The following is a 23,400-nucleotide window of genomic DNA, read 5'->3' on the forward strand; positions in this document are numbered from 1 at the left end:
GGGCAGTGGCTCCTCTAGAATAAGAACGCCCCCCTTCCATCTTCCTGCTCCCACCCTGAGTCATTGCTGGCAGATCTCACTCTGCTTCAGTAGCTAAGCAGGTCTGGAAACAGGAGGTGAGCTAGAGGGAAGAGACTGTGCCCTTCAAGGGGAGGAAAATGCCGGTGTGCCAGCGTCCTGTCAGCACTTAAATCTCCATTCTGTCAGAAAGACTGGTTCCCTGCTTCCCTTTCCCTTGCCAATGTTTCGGCACAATTTAAAGACCAGGTTGTAAATTCTAAAGCAGTTCTTCTCAAATGTTACTGTGCCGGTAAAATTCTTGGGGCACGTGGGAAAAACGCAGATTCTGACTCAGTGAGTCTGGGCTGGGACCTGAGATTCTGCATTTCTGACAAGCTTCCCGGGGATACCGTGTTGCTGATTCAGGGACTGCACTTTGAGCAGTGAGGCTTTAAGACAGAGTTGCCAAATTTGGCACAGAACACCAGACACCAAATGGAATACACTTATACTAAAAAAAGGATTCACTGCTTATCTGAAATTCAGATTTAACTGGCAATCCTGTAGTTTTATCTGGCAGCCCTACTTTAAGCCCCTATTAACATGTAAGATACTCCTTTTTTCAGTTCACGCACACACCTCCGGGAGCATGTTACGATTTGTTGTTTTCTCTTTGCCTCCACGCATAGCCCTGATGTTTCCTTTAATGGGGCTTTCCTTATATTAAAAACAACAACAGCAACCGGGCCAAGGAGGTCACGTGGCTCAGTTGTAACGTCAGTCGCTGAAGGTAACAGGAGCACAGGCCAGGTTGAAGTCATCTCGACAATGAATAGCTTAGGCTTAACCTGCGCATCGGAGAGAATTTTAAGTTGGAAATGCTACACAGCCTTCACAATGCAGGGTATTGTCCACACAAAGCCCTGGTCTCCGATGACATGCCCTGTGGGCTAAGGATGGGTACTTTGATTCCCTGGCCAGTACTTGACTCGATTAATGCCTTCATTCATGCTGCTAAAACAGACACATCGTGGTCTGGGTGGCTGACGCAGAAACTTATTTCTCGTAGTCTGGAAGCTAATAGGTCCAGACCAGGGTGCCAGCAGAGTTGGGTTGTAGTGAGAGCTCTCTTCACGGCTTGTAGAGAGCTGCTTTCTCTCTCTGCCCTCCCATGGCAGAAAGAGGGTTCTGATCTTTTCTTCTTCCTCTAAGGGCACTAATCCCATCATGGAGGTTCTACTAGCTTCACCTGCACCTAAACCTAATCACCTCCCAAAGGCCCCACCTCCTAATACCATCACTTTGGGAGTTGAGGGGACACAAGCATTCCACCTACAGCAGTTAGTCCTCAGATTCACATCCTCCTTTGCTAGAACGGCTAGCAAAGAATTTTCCTCAGAATTCTCAGCAGTGTCTGCCACTCAAGAAAAGCAGCCTAGGAGGCATCTTCAGTGACCGATGGGAAAGCAAGTGTGCAAATGAAACTTCTTCCATTTCTCACTTACCTAAGCAAATTCCTAGAGAGAAATGAGAGACGATGCAGCCACACTGACTCAACTCAGACAAATAGGAATTGAAAGGAAGTTAGTAAGTAAGGGAGGAAAATCGATAATAATCTAGAGGTCCACGGGGGAAAACAGTAAAGCGTCGTTGTGCGGGTTACAAATCTAGGCCTCCTAAAGTTCCCAGAGACTCTGGGAGGACATGTGCGGCCATCTGTCACCCCTGAGAAGGGCACTGTGGGCAACCGGGTGGCGGGGCCGAGCTAGGGGCACAGGAGCTGGAGGAGAACGACAAGATGGAGACAGGAAAGAATGGGCTCAGCAGGCGATAAAACTTGTATATGGTTAGCATATGCAGGCTGGAAGCAGCCACAGAAAAAATAAAACCCTAGTGGTGTTCCTATAGGCTCTTACTTTGGGCTCCTATAGAGGCAAATTCTTACTTTTTTGAGACCATAGCTATGTCAGATTACATCATCTGTATCTTCCTTAAGGATTGTTTCCGCTTCATGGGGATCGTTTTTCTAAGGCCATAGGAGTTAAGAAGGAAAGATTAGCATGGGAGATGGTGGGAGGAGCCAGAAGAAGGCAACAAAATGTGAGAGAGGCCAGTCTCAACAGCACATGGAGTTCATGATGGGACACGTGTTGTTTCAGAATCGCCAGGGTTTCTGCAGTCATTTCTGGATTCCTCCCACCCCCTGCCCCCTCTTAAAACTACCCCGCAGCTTCCTGCTGCCCCTCCTTGTAAGCCGGTGTCTAGCCCTCAGTGTCTAGCGTTCCTGAAAGTGCCTTCCGGAAGGAGGCAAACAAAATCCTGGCTGAGGACGAGGACTGATTGGATCGGTTGAAAACAGAGCATTCGCAGGGAGCCTGTGCTGGTTTTTAAGGCCCCCGGTCCTCGCAAAAATAACTGGGTCCCCAAGGAAATCTTTCCTCGGGCCGGGAGGTAAATACAGTAAATTGTAAGAAATAGGAAACCTAGAAAAATCTAGAAAACAGATCAGTCACTCTCACCAGCCACCGAGTGGGTTGACTAAGCCAAGAAAATAGCAAGTCATGACTGGGTACATTTGAGCAGATGCAAGCCGGATGAAATGATGCATGGTGATGAGAAATGTGTCAAAGACAGTGACCTGGCAGATCTGGCAGGACAATATTGTTTCAGTCTGATTGCAGAATATGTCCCAAAGCACTCTAGCTGCATTTTAAAGAACTGTGAGTATCTGATGTATACCCAGCCAGGCAACCACGTCAGGAAGGTGGGAAGTCTGTCTGGGGAGAGAACTGGAGACTGTCACACCCAGCATTCCCGGGCATGCACTTCCCTTCTGTGCACACCTGGGAGGAAAGACCCCTTGAAGTCTGACTTTCCTGGGGGAGGGGGACGCTGCATGCACCTCCCGCAAGTGATACAAAATGCAGCTACAGATACCAGGAAAGGAGCATGTTGCTGTCAGCCGCTCAGCAGCCCTGACACCTGGCGCGAGGGCCTTTTGTCCTGTGTGCGCTGGAGTCCGCTGCCTCTGGTTCTACGAAGGAAGAATGGATAAGAGGGAATCTTGCCAATGAACAAAGAGGCCAAGTCCAAGAATGTAGCTTCTACTCGCTGCTGCAATCAGTGAGCTCTGTGTCCTTCAAGGGTCCCCAATTTCGTGTCATGCGTTCTCCAGCTAGAGGAAAGCCACAGTGAATCATTCTTCTGTACAGGAGTCTAGGCTTTAAAAGTCCCAATTCTGACGGTCCCTGGTTGACTCAGTCAGAAAAGCATGTGACTCTTGCTCTTGGAGTCACGGGTTCCAGCTCCTCATTGGATGTAGAGATTACCAAAATAAATAAATAAACCTAAAAGTGCAAATTCTCCTGCCATCAGACATTCCTATGAAACAAGCCTGGCATGGGAAAAGCCCTGTTAACAATTTAATTTTCATAAGAATGCATTAGGATTGTGTAGTATGTTAGATTTTTAAGCATTTTCATATACTTTCGCTCAATATGTCAGCTTATGGAACAAATAAGGTAAGTATTGTTCATGTAAATATAAAATATATAATCATATAAAGTAGCTAAGTCACTTGCCCACGATCACACTGCTGGGTCCCAGAGGATCTCAGGTCCTAGGTCAGTCTCTGCACCTTTGACCATATATCAGGGTCACGTCCCACTGAAATACCTAATGTCATAGACAACTCTAGCTTAGCAGCCTTCAAGAATGTCTGAACCCACTTTAGTCATAAAGTCACAGTATGCTTTGAGTAATTTCACTTTCCAGTCAAAAAAACCAAAAAAACAAAAAAGGAAAGGGGGAAAGGAAACTATATCAAGAACTTCAGAAAAGTTACACTTAAAACTGAGATTTTTTTTTAAAAAATTGTGGTAAAATATACATAACGTAAAATGCAGCATTTTTACCACCTTTAAACGTAACAGTTCAGTGGCATTAAGTACATTCACATTGTTGTACCCCATCACCACCAACCATCCACAGGACTTTTTCCTCTTCCTACACTGAAACCCTGAATCCATTAAAGACTCGTTCCCCACTCTTCCCTCTCCCACCTCCTGGCAGCCACCATTCTGTTTTCTGCCTCTCTGAATTTGACTACTCTAATTACCACATAGAAGTGGAATTGCACAAGATTTGTCTTTTTGTGTCTGGATCATTTCAGTTAGCGTGTCTTCAAGGTACACGCATGCTGTAGCGCATGTCAGGATTTCCTTCCTTGTTCAGGTGGAGTGGACTGTACATATAGACCACACCTGGGTACCCATGCATTCGTTGATGCACTCATGGGTTGCATCCATCTTTTGGCTATTGTAAATAATGCTGCTATGAACAGAGGCGTAGCGATCTCTGTTCCAGTACTTGCTTTCAATTCTTTCAGATTGAAAATTCCAGAGGTGGAATTTCTAGATCATATGGGAAGTCTGATTTTTCAAAGAACCGCCATACTGTTTTCCAAAGCGCTGAACCATTTTGCACACCCTATACCAAACACAAGAATTCCAATTTCTCCATGTTCCCAAGCCTATGGATGGTAGCAACTTCAGTCAGGAATGCCAGCTCTGCTGGCCTCGTCACACATCGCTCACAGCAGGCTCCGTAGACATTTCCGCAACCAGCGCCCCTACTTATGGCTGGGTCAGCTCTCGTGGTTCTTATTATGATCACAGGATGCACTTCAGCAAGACACCATCAGGGTACTTTGAGGAACAAGATGTATTACGACCTGGAGAGGGCATGGCATGCTCAAGGGCCACACAGCAAGGTCAAGGGGAGCGGGGATGACCTTGGGCTTTACCTTCATTTGGGTCTAAGTGTGGGGTGCCTGGAGTTTCTCACGTCCACTGTTGATTGGCTAATTTACTAATGTAAAACGTATGTGTGGGAATTAGGGCATGGGAAGGGAGATATGGGTCACTCAAGCAGTGAGTTCTCCAGGTTTCCGAGGGCTTCCTGAAAGGGAACCTTCATGGGTGAGAGCAGTCTAGCCCCTTACCTGGTTGTTTTGCTAGTGGCTAGTGGCCCATATGTTGACTCAAGATGCGTGTCTTTGAAATGGAGGCCTGGACAATCAAAAGCTTACGCTCCACTCTGCATCCTCACCAGCACTTGTTATTTTCTGTTTTGTTTTGTTTTGTTTTAAAATAATAGCCATTCCAAACAGATGTGAAGTTTAAAACTTAGATTTGAAGAAAGCCTCTGAAAGAAGTTATGGGTACCACAGGTTCACAATCCCTTCTCTGAGATCCCTGTGACCGTATGTGTTTCTGAACTCAAATTTTTTTTTTAGATTTTTAGAAAAAAATCATCAGAGTGCATATACCATAGGCTGCAACTCGCAATCAAACACATTAAATTTCTGCAGCAAGATGTATTACTATTCCCACTACAGTGGGATAAGTGAAATGTATGATCAGCCTCATTTCAGATCAGATCAAGTGTTACTAATAAGGAGATGTCAGGAAAGAAAGAAAAAAAAAAAACTTCAGAAAATTTTTCCAGACAAGGACCTGTATTAACATTCTACTATTTCATAAGACTCTTAAACCCACAGGAATAAATGAATACGTAGCTTAGAATTAGAACTTGCTGGCGAGACATGGATTGAATGCAGCTCATTTGTGACAACGAGCAGGACTGAATCCGCTTTTACCTTTCTTCTTTTTTAATTTTTTTAATGCTTTATTTATTTTATTTTATTTTTTTTGAGAGAGAGACAGAGTATGCATGGGGGAGGGGCAGAGAGACAGGGAGACACAGAATCCAAAGCAGGCTCCAGGCTCCGAGCTCCCAGCTGTCATCACAGAGCCCGACGTGCAGGTCGAACTCATGAACCACGAGATCATGACCTGAGCTGAAGTCAGACGCTTAACCGACTAAGCCACCCAGGTGCCCCCGCTTTTACCTTTCTCTGTCCAGTGTCCCTTGTGTCAGGAGCAGGAGAAAGAAGCATCTGTCTTAAAAACAAACCCAGGCCGGCACCTGGGGACCCCAGTCTCCCCATTCCTGCCCTGGCTTCCACTTGGCTCCTGCTGACCCCACAGGGTTCCACCAGGCTAACCTTTCTTGCAGGTGTCTCCCTTCTCAGACTTTTACTGGCTTTCAAATCCCATTAAGTGGTGAGAACTGTGTGTCCCTTTCCCCCACTGTGCAGCTCCTTATGCCAGAACAACCATCGGCATTAATGAGGTGATAAGAAATACAAATACAGGTAGGTTAACATGTCTGTCCTCCTGGCAAGCCCATTCATATATCAACTGAAAGGAGTGATTTTGAATGGTGACAATGACAGGCACTGTGGCTGGCCAGTGGGAACCTTCTGTAGTGTCAGGCAACAGAGGGTGACAGAGAGTGTCACCTCTGCCAGGAAAGTCCCAGCACAGAGCCTGAAGCCACCCACAAGGTTGAATGTATAAGTGCCCCCCACCCAGCCAAATTCCTACGGGACTCTTTCACCCTAATCGGCTCTCATGTGTGGATGTAATCAAGGGGGTCTGTATCCACAATATGAAATGAGATGTGGTCTTAGCCTATTCGAGCTGCTGTAACAAAATGACACATCTGGGTAGCTTATAAACAACAGAGATTTATTTCCCACACTTCTGGAGGCTGGGGTCCAAGATCATTGGGGCACTAGCATGGTCGGGTGAGAGTCCTCCTGTGGGTTGCAGATTTTCAGTTGTGTCCTCACTTAGAGGAAGGGTTGAGCTAGCTCCCTGGGACCTCCTTCATGAGCTCTGCCCTCGTGACCGAATCCCCTGCCGAAGACCTCGCCTCCTGAAACCATTACTTTGGGCATTAGGTTTTTATGTGAATTTGAGGGGAACACAAACATTCGGACCCTAACAGATGTGAAAAAAAAAAAAAACGAATTCTGCAAAACTACTGAAGATCGAGTTCCTCTACATGCTCTTGCAAAATAGAAGGTAACCCAGAGTGGGGACTCCATGCTTGATTGTTCACGGATGCCACCTGCTTGCCACACCCAGCAAGAAGCGTGACATGACAAACAATGACGCCCTGTTACACCTTCCAATCTGTCCTCATTTCTGGGTTCTCCTTGTGCCGGGTAAATGTGCATCCAGCCTTGGAGCCCGGGTTATCTGTACCAAGATCCTGTTTCCTTTCCATGTCTCCCCATACTGTCCTGATGCAACAATAGAATGCTGTCATACACGAAGAAGCTGGTGCCAAATCTAATAAAGGGAAGAATAGTATGGATTCAAAGATGCATCCATTTCTTTGGGCTATGAGTGTTTCACAAAGCGATCAAGCCTGAGTTCCGGGCTTCTCTGGATCCCTCAAGTTGCACTCTGGACAGCCATACGTTTGGCCTTAGGAGGTACCTCTGGAGTGACAAAATGGCCGTTTTCTTTTTCAACTGTGCCTTCTGTGTAAGTTTCCACATTGTATCTGAAGTTACCCTTTGAATACACCGAAAGGAGAAAAGGTTCTTGAGGACACAGGGGCATTGTTACTTGTTTTTATTGTAAGTGGCTGAGCATCGGTAGGCACAGTTAGAGGCTGGGTTTATTTGGCAGCGTCTCATTGTTCCTGGACGCTCAGACTCCCAGGGGGTCGCATTCCCATGTAAGCTATCGCAGGCGGCTGCTGATAAATGAGTCTCGGCTGGCCGCGCGCGCGCACAGCATCTGAAAGCAACAAAGCCTTCCCCTGACTCAGCACAGGTACTGCTGCAGGAACCGTCGTCCAAAATGTCGAGGGGCAGCCCCAGAACGGGCGGTCACCTTTCGGCCACTCTCAACTCCTGCGTCAGCAAAGGCTAGCTGCACTTGCTAGCATTCATTCATTCCAGTGGGCTTTGGAATTAAGTAGAGCTCATGGAGCTCCGGATATATAATTGATGTCAGCAACAGTCAATCCAATGTTATATTTTAGGAGTCAAGTGCGGAATCTAACAAGAATTTATTAATACGCCAGATATAGTGAGAGACAACACAGAAGTTATGCTCTGCTGCAAAAATAAAGAGAAATGGTCCCCAAATTTTAAAATTTTCAATTAGGGTGTTTTTTAGGGCAGTAAATACTGTGAAGCTTTGTGGAAAAGAATTTGCAATGTGCACTGTGTGTTTTATTATTCATTACGTGGTGAACATTGTGAAGTCGATTTTGTTCAAAATATGGATGAAGATGTGGAGCTCATTCAGAGGACTTCTGATTTAAAATGGATAAACCAATTCATACACAAATACATCATGCATGAGATTTCAATAGCTGAAAAATGGCTTAAATATGAAAATCTCTCTGTGTGTTTCTATTTCTTCTTTTGGAGGCTGATGGATAGAGAGCCTTTGGTTTCCAGAACTTGGAAAATCACCTGCAGGAAGGGGAAGAATTTTAAGAGAATGTATACTGTACAGGGATAAGTAAGTAGGAAGGACAAAACAGAGGAATGGACATCTTCCCAGCTTACAGGGCACCACAGTAGAGGCAGTGCAGGAATGATGATGACTGCAGCGAAGCAGGGCGGCCCCAGCCAACGCGCCCCTGTCCTAGATGTCCTGATTCCCCTGAGATCTACTCCTCCTCTCTCCATCTTGGTCGGTGCCCTGAATGAGAATCTCTACAAACCACATCACCTGGGTGCCCTTGCCCCCTGGCTTCCAGTGGGCTTCTTCTGATGGGAGGCAGCACGTGGTCAGAAGGAGGGACTAGAGAGGTCAGGGTGTCATTCCCCAGCTCCCTCCCTGAGTGGCCTTGGTTTGGCAGTTGCTGCATCATTTGGTGGCCATCTATGACTTCAGTTCTTGCTCATTCTGGTGGCAGTTCCTTCCCAGGGGCTCTCCTGCTGCTAGCAGCCTTGGGGTCCTTTGTCAGCCAGCGCTGGTTTCCCTGTTCCCACCTTTATAAGTCGTCTCTTCTTCAAACTCTCTTTATTACCTCTTTGAGTGTGCCATCTGTTTCTTACCAGGACAAAGACAAATATAGCACCTTTGTAAGAATTAGAAAAAGGCATTCATATGGGTACCTGAGGGTTCATTACACTGTTGTCTGTGCTTTGGTATGCATTGAAATGTTTGAAAATAAAACAATTCCTCAAAAGAAAAGCGTGTCCCTTTGGTGAATGGTGCCCTGCAGGTGCATAGCTTTGTGGGCATGGAATTCAGGCTGGATTTCAGCCCAACTCCCTCCCTGAGCAGGTGACTTTGTGCAGTGCACCAAATGCCCAGACGAACCTGGCAGCCCTCCGGAAGGATGAGCAGGTCTCTAAAAGCTGAAAAATATCTTAAAGAGGAAGTGAAGATTGACCTGGGTCTTTAAGGATATTTGGGACTTAAATTGGAAAGTGCCTCGCAGGCAAGGAAACCCTGTGGAACGGGCGGATATAAGATGTATACAGGTATAGATCCTGTAAGGCAAGGATTGTTGAAGGGATTGTTGCAGCATGAGTAGAGACGGGATGGAAATGGGCTTTGCTGAGCTATAAAATGTGAATTGTCATTTGTGATCACCCAGACAGTATGGTGCACTGTTGGGACACATGGACTCTGAAACTAGACCTAGTGGGCTTAACTCGCGGTTTTGCCATCCATTAACTCTGTGACTTTGCACAACTACTCATCCTCACTAGGCCTGTTTTCTCTTTTGCAACATGGGGATAAAATAGCACCTACCTCTTAGATTTGCTCGGGGGCTGAATTTAAAAATACACATGAAGGGGGGCACCTGGGTGACTCAAGTCGGTTGAGCATCCGACTTCTGCTCAGGTCACGATCTCGCAGTTGACAAGTTCGAGCCCCACATCAGGCTCTGTGCCGGCAGCTTGGTGTGTGGAGCCTGCTTCGGATTCTGTGTCTCCCTGTCTCTCTGCTCCTCCCCTATGCATGCTCTGTCTCTCTCTGTCTCAAAAATAAATATAAAACACTAAAAAAAAAAAATACACGCGAAGGGCTTAACACAGTGACTGACAGTAAGTGCTCGGTAGGCATCAGCTACTGTCACCAAAAGCTTTCAAGCAGAACAGTGACATGAAAGCAGTAGCTTGTGAAAATTAGTCAGACCACGTGTGCAAGATGCACCACAAAGGAAGAGGCGGGCGGTGAAGTCGGTCTGAGGCTCTGGTACCGTCTGCACTCGAGGAGGGACACAGGAAATGAGACAGAAGTAGCAGGTGCAGGGAACACTAGGAGAAGAGGAGAAGGGGGGCTGCGAACAGGCAGGTCATGAGAGTGAGGAGTCAGAGAGGGCTCCAAGCACTTTTCTGAGACCTTTAGTCTCCACTGGTCTAAATGCACAGAGGCAGCGTGGGCAGTCGACATCAAGGAATTGACAGTTTAAAATTTTTAGTTCAGGTAAAAGGAATATGCCCTTTTATTACCAGTGAGAGAATTAAAGAACCATTAGATTTTACCCTTCTCTTTTGCCCAATATCGAACATTAGATCCAAGATTTTATTACAAAATAAAAACCCTGATGGACGCTTCAAACGTTCCAGTGCTCACTGGTTACTCCTCGAACTTTCCAAAGATGGGTTTTTATATCCAGAAGTATCTTCTGATTAGAGTCTGAGGTTAGGCCTCTTCAGTTGAGAAAGAGCATCCTCGTACAAGAGAACTAAAGAGCGTGTATCATTTACAAGTTCGGCTCTTAGCAAAATTAACCAGAGAGCTGAGGAAGCTAGCAAGCCCTTGACTTCAGTATCTACCATTTGGGATGGAGGGAAGAAAGTAGTTAATTTTAAGAAACAACTTGTCTAAGTCCGCAACTGAACGTTCCTTTGTAGGCAAGCCTCCCTGCATATTCAGTACCATTTTAAAAACCACTCTGAAACCATTTTTTTATGGCCCCATCTCCCTCTGAGAAAAGTTACTCCTTGTTTTCACTTTTTGGGTTTTTGGGGGTTTTTTTGGTTTATAGTTTTTTTTTTTTGGTTTTTTTTTTGTTTTTTTTTTTTTCTTTTGCAGGAGCAGAGCCAGTTGTTGCCAAAGCTCCGGCCCACTGTCAGAGACAGCACAGCACAACCTGGTACCGAAGCCCCTCTTGCCTCACGCTAATCTGTTCTCTTTCTGTTGACCCTGCAGATACTTGCCTGAGATCATGAATGATGGGCTGACCAACCAGATTAACAACCCTGAGGTAGACGTGGACATCACACGGCCCGACACTTTCATCAGGCAGCAGATCATGGCTCTACGCGTGATGACCAACAAACTAAAGAACGCATACAATGGCAACGATGTCAACTTCCAGGACACGAGTAAGGAAGTCTTTACCGGTGCCAGTAACTTCCATAGTGAAGATGGGGGTAGATTATGCCACAGTTGCCCTTCAAAAGCAATGTACACCTGTAATCTTATGTCATTCTTGCCCGATCTGCAGAGCTGTTTATGGTCCTTGGGACAGGGAGCTCTGATCCACAGGGCTTAGGAGACTACTAAAATCCTAACATCATAACTGGTCTTTTTTTAAATTTTTTAAATGTTTATTTTATTTTTGAAAGAGGGAGACAGAGCATGAGTTGGGGAGGGGTACAGAGAGAGGAAGACACGGAATCTGAAGCAGGCTCCAGTCTCTGAGCAGTCAGCACAGAGCCTGACACGGGGATCAAACCCACAAACCATGAGATCATGACCTGAGCTGAAGTCGGACACTAAACTGACTGAGCCACTAGGCGCCCCAAATCATAACCGGTCTTAAGGATTAGTTGCGCTGGATTACATTCAGTGCTACCTAAGCTAAAAGTAAGTCTCATCTGCCAGTTGATCTATTAACGATAAAGCAACCAAGTAATGTTTTCATCTTCTCCTTCCCCCATCATCATTTACATCTCTACCCCAAACTCCTGTCCACTCCCCCAACCACCAAAAGAAGAATGTCCTGAAGATTGCTCAGACGAGGCTGGGCTGGAATCCCTGTTTCACCACTGACTGACTGGGGTCTTAAAATTATATCTTGAGTGTCAGGTCGGGTCATCAGGAAGTTCATTTGCAGCCATCTGTAAAGGAACTGAGATAATATCTCATGTGCCGTGGATTCAACTGCAATCGCTCTCTCTGTCCGGTTACTCCCATACATGAACCATGGACATTTGTATCTGGAATATTGAGAGAAATAATGAAACGTTAGTGCAGTATTACACATGACTAGTTTATTAGCTATCACAAAATGTCAGAAGCGATTGGAAAGACTAATAAGTGAACATGAAGTGAAATTTGGAGTTTGTGTAAATGATTTTAAGAAGCATAACTATAAAAATTTGGGGGGGGGCGTTTTAGTGTTTTGGGCTTTTTTTTTAAAGATATGTGTCCTTACAGAGAGTTCTTAGGAAAAGATTTCTGGGACATAAGCTGTGGAGTCACCAGTGACTCTGTAATTTGGTCACCGAAGCAAAAGATGATGCTTGTGTGCTTGAATTAATGAGATAGAAAGAAACAAGTTACGGATGGAAGATACGAAGTCATCTAAGTGTTAGCCATCATCCTACTGAGTTGTCCCCTGCAGAAAATTTGTAGTGCTTTATTCCATTTTAAGTAACCCAAAAATTAATTTTCTAAATGCAGGCTAATGGCCAACCCACGAGACTTTCTTGCTGTAAACCCCCTGAGAATCCTCCTATTATTTCTCTAAACCTCTTCTTCTTCAGAAGAGAACCTTCCACAAGGTTTTGAGCCTTTGCTGCTTCTCCCTTGCTCCTTCCTTAGCTTCGCTCCTCTGAATGCATCCGTCGTCTTCTCTATCTCATGAAATCCTTTATTGTCTGGAGAATGACTATAGGAATAAATAATTCAAGAGAACGTAAGAATTATTTGAGGCTGCCCTTGCTTCTCTCTCCTCTCTGACCTAAAGAGGTTATGCCCATGTCCATCTGCAAAGCTTAGGGAGTGTGCCTGAGAAGAGATCGTGCCCCACTTTCCCTTGAAAGAAACTAAAAATTAGCAACAGTTCAGAGCATCATTTAGCTGTAACCCAAGCCCCATATTTGGCCCCCTATTTTAGGATAGCGTCTGTCATATAAGCCATTATCACATCTTATAGCCATCACCCTTCCTGCTTCTGACATTTTAAAAAATCGCCCCTTAAATTCCTGCGTTTCTGATTCCTTTTCAGAAAGAGATGGGGCCATTATTTCTCTCAGCTGGAATCTCCTGTCATTATTTGCTTACCACGTTTTTAATATTCTAAATCACTTTAATAATATCTTTGTAAAGGTTATACTACTTCTTGTTCATAATACCAGTGTTAAGAGCAATTCCCTTAGCAGTTCTGATATCTCTGAGTTTAATTAATGGGCATTTTCCCCCTCATAAAGGCCAAAAGATAAATCCTAGAAAATATTGAGAACCTGGTATAGTGTAATCAAGTGATCTTACCTGGTATTTAGATGTCCCATTAAAAAAAAAAAAAAACCTTGTGGTGAGTTGTGCCATGTTTATTCAGGGGGACATTAGAAGGGTCCCTGCATTACTCTGATTTTACTTAATGTAGCATCTAACAGTCATGATGGTGCCAGCATTTCAGGAGCAGCTCAACCCGCCCACCCTTGGTTCAGGCCAACGGGGAGGAATTTAGCTCTATTGAATGAATCTTTGAGCAAGTTGGGGAAAGAGTAAATGTCATGACCAGGTTTACAGTTTCCTGAGTCCTTCCAGGAGCATTATCTCACGTATACCCCCTAATGATTCTGTGAAATAGATAATGAATGAATATTCTCCTTTTTACAGGTGAGAAAGGAGAGTCTCAGTGAAGCTAATTGGCTTGCCCTAGTTCACTTCAATAAAAAAAATGGCAGGTTAACACCTAGGTCCTTCTTGCTGTAGGAACCATACTTTTTTTCTATCAGGCATCTTTGCAAGCACTGGGTTTGGTGCCATCCCACATTTTATCAGGGTGCCTTCACACAAACTCTGAGAGGCAGATGTTACTGTCTGTCTCTGTTGAGCTGAAGAAACACAGAAGCTGAAGATACTTCCCAAGGCACCTTTAATTATTCGACAAGTATTTCTTGTGCATCTGCTGCCTTCTAGGGACAATTAAAGGCAACGGGGATCCAGAAGTGAACCGTATACACCGCACACAGTCTCTACCCTCAACAAGTGTACATTCTCATGGAAGGCACAAGAAAACAAGCAAGTTAGTGATACAGTTGCACATGGTGATAAGTACTTTCACACAGCTAGTGATTAATGGAGACTGAACTGGGACCCAGTTCGGAGACACAGGGTTGTGAAACAAGAAGGAACCAACCCGTGAGAAGTGGGAATACAGCAGGCCCAGAAGGCATGTTGGGCAAGTGGGGAAGATGTCACGCTAAGATGACATACTCAGTGGGCACTTGGGTGTTAGTTCCCAGCAGGGAATGGCAAACCTTTTCTGGAAAGAGCCAGTTGTGAAATACGTTCAGCTTTGAGGGCCATACATGAATGTAGAATTAGACAATGAACGCATAAGCGAATGGGGGCGGCTATGTTCCAACATAACCTCATACGTGGACACTGAGATTTAGCGTTCCCACACACCCTATTTATGTGTCCCAAAGTATCATCCTTCATTTTCAAACACTGGAAAATATAAACACCATCCTTGGGTTATGGGCCCCGCACGTACAAGCAGCTAGCCATAGACCTCAACCCTGACCCAGAGAAGTTGGGTTGACATACCAGCATCAGCCGGAAGAAGAAGTACCTTTCGAAAGCCAACATGGGTAGGCATGGCCTCTTGTCCGGTTCAGGTTTCACATGTTTCTTAAGTTGGGTAACTGGTTATCAGTCAACCCTGTGTCTCAGACATCTATTTGCATATGGTCTCCCCGCCCACCACCAACCTGCCCGCTACAAACAAACCCCTTGCGGCAGTTGGGGGCAGGGAGGCCCTTCCACAACCTGCCCCACATCTAGTGTGTGCCCCTACTCCTTCCAAGTTGTGGTCTAACTGTCTTTTTCAATCTGCCCACGCCAGGTGATGAATCCAGTGGCTCTGGGAGTGGCAGCGGGTGCATGGACGACGTGTGTCCCACGGAATTTGAGTTTGTCACCACCGAGGCCCCTGCCGTGGACCCCGACCGGAGAGAAGTAGACTCTTCTGCAGCCCAGCTCGGCCACTCCCTGCTCTCAGGGTCTCTCGTCTGCATGGTCCTGGCACTGCAAAGACTGTGCAGATAATCCTGGGTTTTTGGTCAAATGAAACTGCATTTTAGCTATTTGAACGGCCAACTCCCTTCTTTTCTTACACTCTTGGACAATGGACCATGCCACACAACTTAACCGTTTTCGATGAGAAGAGAGCAGGACTGCACTCTGCCTCCCTTTCTGTTTGCCCAAAGAGTACCGGGTGCCAGACTGGACTGCTTCCTCTTTCCTTCAGCTATCTGTGGGGACCTTGTTTATTCTAGAGAATTCTTACTCAAATCTTTCGTACCAGGAGATTTTCTTACCTTCATTTGCTTTTATGCTGCAGAAGTAAAGGAATCTCACGTTGTGAGTTTTTTTTTTCCCGTTTAAAAAAAAAAAGTCAGGAAGAAAATAATTTTCCTCATAAAATCAGGCCAAACCCCAAGACAACTGCATTTTCAACAAAGGAGCAAACAAGAGAGAAAAATAAAAGAGCGTTACCATTGTGAGGTCGGCATTGCCAGCTGATTCCCAGTGTAAGCTTTTCTGTGATAAATCAGGTTTGCAAAATGCTTTGGGAGAGAAAGTTTGAATTTTTTTTAATGTGGTGAAAATACAGTGTTGTCTTGGAGGTACCGTCTTGCACTCTGTCCACAGAATACCAAACTGATTTGGGGGTACTGATACTAAATTTAGAATTCCATCTTTAATACGAGAGCAAAATTGCCACGACCCAGCACCTCTCTCCCACCTTGCCCGATTTCAATTTCAGTGATGGCACCATTGTCCTTAATTCTCTTGATGTCTGTCCGCTGTATCCAATTGGCACAGATTTTTCTCTTCATCTCCAGTGACTAATGGAGGCTCCCACCAATTCATCCTCCCCAAGGGTCTCAATTGAAAATAATCTTCAATGAAACAAGAGCTTTGCTTTAGCCACAGGTTTGACATTAATTCGATGTTTCTGCCCCTGGGCTCATTACGCTCCCAAAGTAAGAGTTCTTTTCATGAACTTACAAGCAATTAGATCCAATTGTGAGTGAGTTTTCGTTTTTTTAACTATTTGCTTTGTGGCAATTGGTTTCTGCATCACAAGGGCATTCTCTTACAAAATAACTCACAACAACAAAAAAAGTCAAGACAAAAAAAAATATATATATAGTATTGACATGGAGATTTCTTTCACTTTTTTAGTCTTAGTATGATCATCTATTTTTATATCTCTCTATATATAAATCACAGATTTTAACTTCTTAATTCCAAGCTCAGGGTTGACACACCTTTGTAACGAAAATGTTTTGTCAACCAGCTCTTCTTGTTCTGTGCTGCTCAGAGAAGGGATTCCTCAGCAGTCTGTGAGCACCAAGAATCAAGAAAGAGAACTTTTTACGTCTCTAACTGTCCGTTTATTAAAAGTTTGCCAGGGCACATCCTTTTTGCATGAGCGTGCTTTGTCCTGGGTGCTGCAGACGGTACCGAGCTCATGGGGAGAGCCATGGGTGTGCAGGACTGTACTGGTGATGGGAACCGTATCCATAAGGAATGTGGTATACACACAAAACCATCGCTTTCATGTACGCCTTCAGCCTAGGATTCCGCTTGGCACTTGGACACACGACCTAACTCAAGAGGCCACTGTAGAGCCACAAGCCTAACTGACCCACCAAGTGTACCAAAGCCAGGCCCTATGCTCCCCATGTTAGAGAGAAGCGAAATAAACCAAACTGGGGCTTTGTTAATACGGTTGGCTATCCACGTGTTTCTTGGTTTTTATGACGATCTGGGGTTGGGAAAAGTAATGCTTCAAGACACCATCGTCTGCCAGTCACATTTTACTTAACCCATTGACAGAAATGGCACGTAAATGGTATCTTTCGATCTTCGCTCTCATCAAAATTATAATTAGTTATTGATTTAGTCATCACATTTAAGTAGAACACATGCGGCACAATAGTATTAAGTATATTTGAGCACTTTTGCAAAACTGAAAAGTATTTAGAAGCATCTATTGCTATTTTATGCCTAATGAAATATGAAAAGTAGGATTCTGAGAGACTTTGTGGCATCTTTTCATTTAAATCTTTATGAAATTAACACCTAATCTAATTCAGCATTGCGCACGTCTAGAAAACCATCCATTTCACTGCCAAACTTCAGCTTCCTATCACCAATTACACAGAAAACATCTCTATGAAGGATGCTCTATTCAAGTTGCTCATTCCATCGTATGTTCAGAAATCAGTATTGTCTTTCTCCAATAATTAAGGTGCAATACAAATTAAATCAATCTTGATTTTCCAGAATATATGAGTAATAACTTGTTTTTATGGCTTTAAACTCCAGGTCTTTCCTTTTTTAAATATTTCTGCATCGTCTTCTACGAAATAGATCAGAATGCCTTGTTTGCTTTGTGCTTTCACCCCCGAAAGGTTTTGTGCATGTGTATGAATACACATTATAGTAATGAATGTGAACCCATGTTCTGTACACATGAAACACACAGATAATATATAAACGCCTGCTCCAATTGTTTCAACACCTTCATATCGATAGTATCCATATTGGTGAGATATAGTGATCCATAAGAGCCAGGCAGAGAGCTGAAATGACTATCAGTTAATGATGCCACAACATCAGTCACTTGCATGGATGTGGTCGAAATATTCTTCAAATTGTACTTCCTAGTTTTTATCATCATCCGACTATGTTGTATGATTTTTTTCAGACTAATTTAACATGAGGCTTTTTCTGTCCTAAGGGAACTGGTTTAATCTGGTTATCCCATTTCAGTAAGTATTTTGACATTCCTCCTCGCCCTCCCCACCTCCTCCGCCAAATTAATTTCTCTCATCTCACTATAGTGATAGGGGATGAAATAATGCTCCGTGATTTCTCCCGATCTGCCCTCATTTACTTTGATGTCTCCTAAATTCTGTAATCACATCACAACCTCTGTTATGAGTAGGGAGGGATGGGCTCACTGAAATCAGACACTAGAAATTGTTGGGTGATGCTCATAACCGCGAACACTTAGCTTATTGAAGTGCCTCTATTTACATGTTCTTTAGTTATAATATGTATTTTTCTAACAGAAATACACGTCTGTAATTGGTGTATATTATACTTTGTATATGTTATAACAAAAGCTAAACAGAGGCTAAAGTCTTTAGCAGAGAAGAATGAATTGCAAATTCACCAAGTAGAGCTCTGCCTAGGGTTCTGTATTGAAGGACAGCCGTGACAGCCTTCTGTCACTTTCGTGGAGATCATGTCAGTACTTTGATTAGAGCCATCATAGAACGACGTCAGCACTGGCAATCGGATTCCCTTATGGTGGTTTACCCGGATAAGTAGCTGGTATTACCCGCTTTACTTGTAAGGGGCAATATTAACAAAGTAGTATTTTTGTCTACACTGAAAAACACTATTAAGTAGTCATTATAAAAGCAACATTCTATAAATCAAACACATTGAAAATATTGTTGGACACAGAGCCCTGATATTTAATTTATATTCCCTGCTGCAGACATTAGCCTACTTTATTCTTTAGCCATTACATACATGTTTTGGCTACACACTGAACACCAACTAAAGTCCCCAAGGAGGAATAAAAACTTAGCAAATTCCTGAGTTGTGATTCTTTTATTGCTTCTCTTTGCAAGGCTAATTTTCAGGTGGTTTGATTAAAGGTGGAAGTGTTAGCGAATGTGAGTTTTGACTCACCCAAAACTTGCAGAAATACAAACTCATTTTTAATTACCTACAGTCACGAATAGACCTGACTTTCAACTTAAAAGTGGGTGGGGGTGGGGCGCAGTTTAGCTTTGCCAAGAGAAGAGTAAAGGAGACCATAACCTATACATTTGCAACGTGTTTCTCCTTGGCGGAGACATTAGCCAGTGTTTAGTTTCAGGCCAAGTTATACAAGTAGAGTATTGATTTGTATGCATTCTGGAGCCTTGCTACATCACGGTTTGCTACGGCCCGGGACTCAGCCTAGCCTGGGGCCATTTGAACCTCATTCAGAGTTGAATAGTTTCTGGAATCTTTGACATCGTCTTGTAATGAGGTACTTTCATGAGAAGACACCTGAAGGTGCGTAACAGTGAGGTCTCTGTGTGCATATGCATAATATATATGCAGGACAAATGTGTGCACCAATCAAACCTAAAATTTTATGTGACTGTAAAATGAATATTACTTGGGTTAAGATTTTTCATTTCTGATTTGGATAGAAAATTGCTATTAATCTTGTATTAAAATAGTTTTTAAAAATCTACCGGTGCCCTTTCTGCATTTTCTTAATTATTGTCACAGTCTAAATTTCAGAGTTTTTGAATTTCTTTTTGCTTGAGACCTTTTTAGAAACTGCAATACTAAAAGAAAGAAAAGGAACCATCGACGAAATCAGCACCACTCACCTCAGTATGCTTGGCATTTGAAATCATGAACTTTTAGAACTCGAGAACTTTGAAGAGCTTTCCAAATGTGTATGGAAGATGCTATATCTCTCTTCTTTTGTATTGGTTTCTTCTCTAAGATAAAATTTAGTGGCTTGAGAACTGATGTCAATACTTACTTTATCACTGAGGTGAGAAAAGTAAGATGATATGTGAAAAGACTAACCATTTCCAAATTCAGCAAGTTGCATTGATTTTTACATTTCTACAAGTTTCCGTGCTATCAGGAATGCTAAATATTGTGTAACATGCTAAAGATTCACTTAACAAATATTTATTAAACTCCTACTCTGTGCTAAACCTGCTCTAGGTACTGATCACGGTTGTCAAAAACACCAGTTGGAAAGTATTCATTCTTTACTACAGTTAAATACGATTACTACGAATACCTCACTTCTTTTAAGAATGCTCTTTTAAATAAAGGAAACCATATAAATAAAGTTATCAACACTACAATGTTTAACTGTTAGCAATATTATAATTTAGCTCACATTATTGCTATTTTGGTTTCTAACGAGAAAAGTGATTTCTACAGAGAATTAAGGAATTTTAGGATAATTCCACCTACAAAATCAGAATGTAACAAATTGTATTTGAAAATAAATTGAATCCAATTTCATGGAAAGGAAAAACATCTAATGGTTTCGGGGAAAAAATAATAAAACCACAGAAACTTTTATCAGGTAACAATATTTATTTTATTTTATTTTATTTTATTTTATTTTATTTTTTAATGCTCATTTATTTTTGAGGCAGAGAGAGACAGAGCATGAATGGAGGAGGGTCAGAGAGAGGGAGACAGAGAATCTGAAGCAGGCTCCAGGCTCTGAGCTGTTAACACAGAGCCCAATGCGGGGGCTTGAACCCACGGACTGTCAAACCCACAGACTGAGATCATGACCTGAGCTGAAGTTGGATGCTTAAAATGACTGAACCACCCAGGTGCCCCAACAATATTTATTTTAATTTGCTCCTTGGATAAATAGACTGAGGTATAGCCAAAATATACTCACCAACATGAAAGATGGCATTGATTTTTAAAACACCAATTTGTAAAATATTAACAATAAGACATGGAGGGTTGTTTCCAGCTCGAGAGCCACCAAGATGCACCCACGTGTTTGTCTATTCAAACAGACATTCACCCTTCATTTAGTACAGATGCATTTCCATTCCGTAGACACATTTACTCGTTTATGTAAACAGAGAGCCAAATGTATTTTGTTGGCTCATCAATGCAGCACACGGTGAAGCCAGGAGGGATTAGACGCCTGCCTTTACAGCTTGCTTAAGGAGTTCGTCCACTTGCCTACCTCGAAACATAAAGTAGAGCAAGAAAATGGAAATGTACCCCGTGAGCGCTCATGTTCAGACAGAAGCAGGAAGACAGACAGACTGACTCAAGGCAAGCGTTAGAATAGTTACCTTGGATGAAGCCATCTGCTTTTCAATAGGAAAAAGCATCCGTGGGTTTTTTTTTTAAAAAGGGGGAAAATGACTTAGAAAGTCGTAGTCATCCGTTCTTTCAAAAGATACGTAATGAGCAATCCGTTGTGTGCCAGACACGGTTCTGGGTGCCAGAGCAAGTCACCAAGACTTCTGCTCCCACACAACTTACATCCTAGTAGGGGAGAGACAGACAACACGTAAGTGAAAGTAACAAGATGGCATCAGAAAGTGAATTAGAATGGGAAACGGGATAGTGACTAGGAGGAGACTCTCCTGCAGCCTAGCGGTCCAGGAGAGGGTCCCCAGGTGATACTCAAGCTGCGATCTCATGACAGGAGGCAGACAGCCACGTGCAGACCTGGGTACAGAGAGTTCCAGGCAGAGAACTATCAAAGGCAAACATCTCTGCCAGGAATGATCTTTGGGTACTTCCGCGTGGCTGGGGACTAGTAAGTGAGCTATCGGGTGGTGGGAAATGGTTGAAAAGCTAAACAGCAGCCATATTAAGCTGAATGGCCAAAGTCACGGCCCTTTACCACCTGGTAAAACCGAAACCCTACAAGGATCCGTCACTGCAAGAGCAGGCCTGCTGGTGGCACTCACGAGTATTTCAAGGCACATTTTAGCAAGGAACTATGCTAAGATCTTTATGTACTTGATCTTTATAGGATCTCTATGAGGTAGGAATAATAATGCCCATTTTATACTGAGTAAAATGAAGCACAGCGAGCTTAATTAACTTGCCTAGTCACAAAGGTGAGGCCATATGAACCGAGATCTGTAATAACTAGGGAGAAAAATAGCAGTATGAAAGGACAATTTGGGTTTTTTATTGTAAGTGCAAGAAAATTATCCAAGGGTATTCTGAGAATTGGCAACAAGTGTGTAAACAGGAATCCATAGATGTTTACTTGCTCGGAGGGCATATATTAAAATTTTGCGCTGAAATGCGGTGCCATTGAGTTGCATTCTGTTTTCTATTTTTTCAAAATTAAAATCCAAGTTAAATAAACTACTGATTCGGAGTTCTTGTGAACTTAAGGCCACGTGAACCAAAGTGTAATGCCTAGGGCAGGAACACGTGTATCAAATCTGCTTTCGCTCTGTCAGTTTGGCTTACACATCATATTCACAGTCAGCAAACTATCCACAGTGCTTAGTCCAGTTCTCAGGGCCTCCTCCCATACATTAGCCTTGTCTACCATTTATTTATCTGTGTAGCTGGTCAAGTGAATCCTAAACATAAATCAAAACAATCTAACAATTAGTTCAAACAGTTTGGCTGCTTTGTTCACTAAACTGACTGTTAAAAGATTTGCAAAGTTTATGACATCAAAGATCCAGCCAAATCAAAGTCCTGGCAATCGTTTTCACAGTTAAAATGAAGACCAGGTCTCCTGGGTGTCTCAGTCAGGTAAGCCTCTGACTTCAGCTCCGGTCATGATCTCACGATTCATGAGTTTGGGCTCTGCATCGGCTCGCTGCTCTCAGCACAGAGATCCCACTTCAGATCCTCTGTCCCCCCTTCTCTCTCTGCCCCTCCCCTGCTGGTTCTCTCTCTCTCACTCTCTCTCTATATATAAATAAATAAATAAATAAATAAACTTTAAAAAAGAAAGAAAGAAATACCCATGGACAAGATACCCTTGTGCCTTTCTTCTTCATAGAACTGAAGCTCCTTTTATCGTGGGATCCCACCACTTCCCACTGCCCTCCTTATCTGAGAGAACTGGGGTTATTGATTACAGATTTTTATGCCTCTTAAAAAGGTACTTTTTCGACATCTCATAATGCTAAGCGAATGTCAAATCAGAGGGTTTTGTCTACAAACCCTGTTTCTCTTTCAAGATATAAAATACCTTACTTTTACATAAAGCATTTCACCCAAAAGACAGCTTTAATCTTTTCCATGCCTCCATGAAGTAGACAGGAATTACTACCCTTATTTTATAGATCAGAGAAGCTACCTTGGTCTTCTCAGTATGTCTACCCTGTCCTTTTTTTCTTTTACTTTGTCCCACACCTAGTCTACCCAAATCTTAAAGGATCTGATGTAAATCATTTGAGCTTTTATCAACCTCTTGCTAATTTATAGAACCAGCCCAGTAGCTCAGCCACAGGAACCTGAGTCTGGTAGAATGATACCCTAACAGTCTTTTAATTCATCTCTGGTCCTGAGTCACATATTGTGAATTGGTACATACTGAGTCCCTGCACGTGAAAAATTAGATGTCCCCAAATTATATCAAGCCAAAGAAATGTCACCGGAACAGCTTTATTAAAAGCTTGTTAGTGACATAGTACTGATTTTATTGGGTTTTGTTTGTTTGAACCACTGCACGTGAATAAGCATGTTAAGGCTACTTTTCTATGCCAAAGATAAGCCCAGGTTCTATGCATTTGTTTGTTTTTGAGCG

The 23,400-nt window shown here is 43.3% G+C and overlaps 1 protein-coding gene across 1 annotated transcript in view; it reads left to right on the forward strand.

The window, feature by feature from the left end:
* The window catches only part of GPC6 (glypican 6), a 356,437-nt gene extending 336,259 nt beyond the window's left edge, over positions 1–20,178 (forward strand). Inside the window, exons 5-6 of the mRNA XM_049647475.1 lie at positions 11,049–11,224; positions 14,923–20,178. Coding sequence (XP_049503432.1) covers positions 11,049–11,224; positions 14,923–15,125 — 379 coding nt within the window. The 3' untranslated portion in view covers positions 15,126–20,178. The remainder of the gene's footprint in view (positions 1–11,048; positions 11,225–14,922) is intronic.
* The last annotated feature ends 3,222 nt before the right edge of the window (positions 20,179–23,400 follow it).

This window comes from Panthera uncia (genome assembly GCF_023721935.1).
Source record: "Panthera uncia isolate 11264 chromosome A1 unlocalized genomic scaffold, Puncia_PCG_1.0 HiC_scaffold_16, whole genome shotgun sequence".
Taxonomy (NCBI): domain Eukaryota; kingdom Metazoa; phylum Chordata; class Mammalia; order Carnivora; family Felidae; genus Panthera; species Panthera uncia.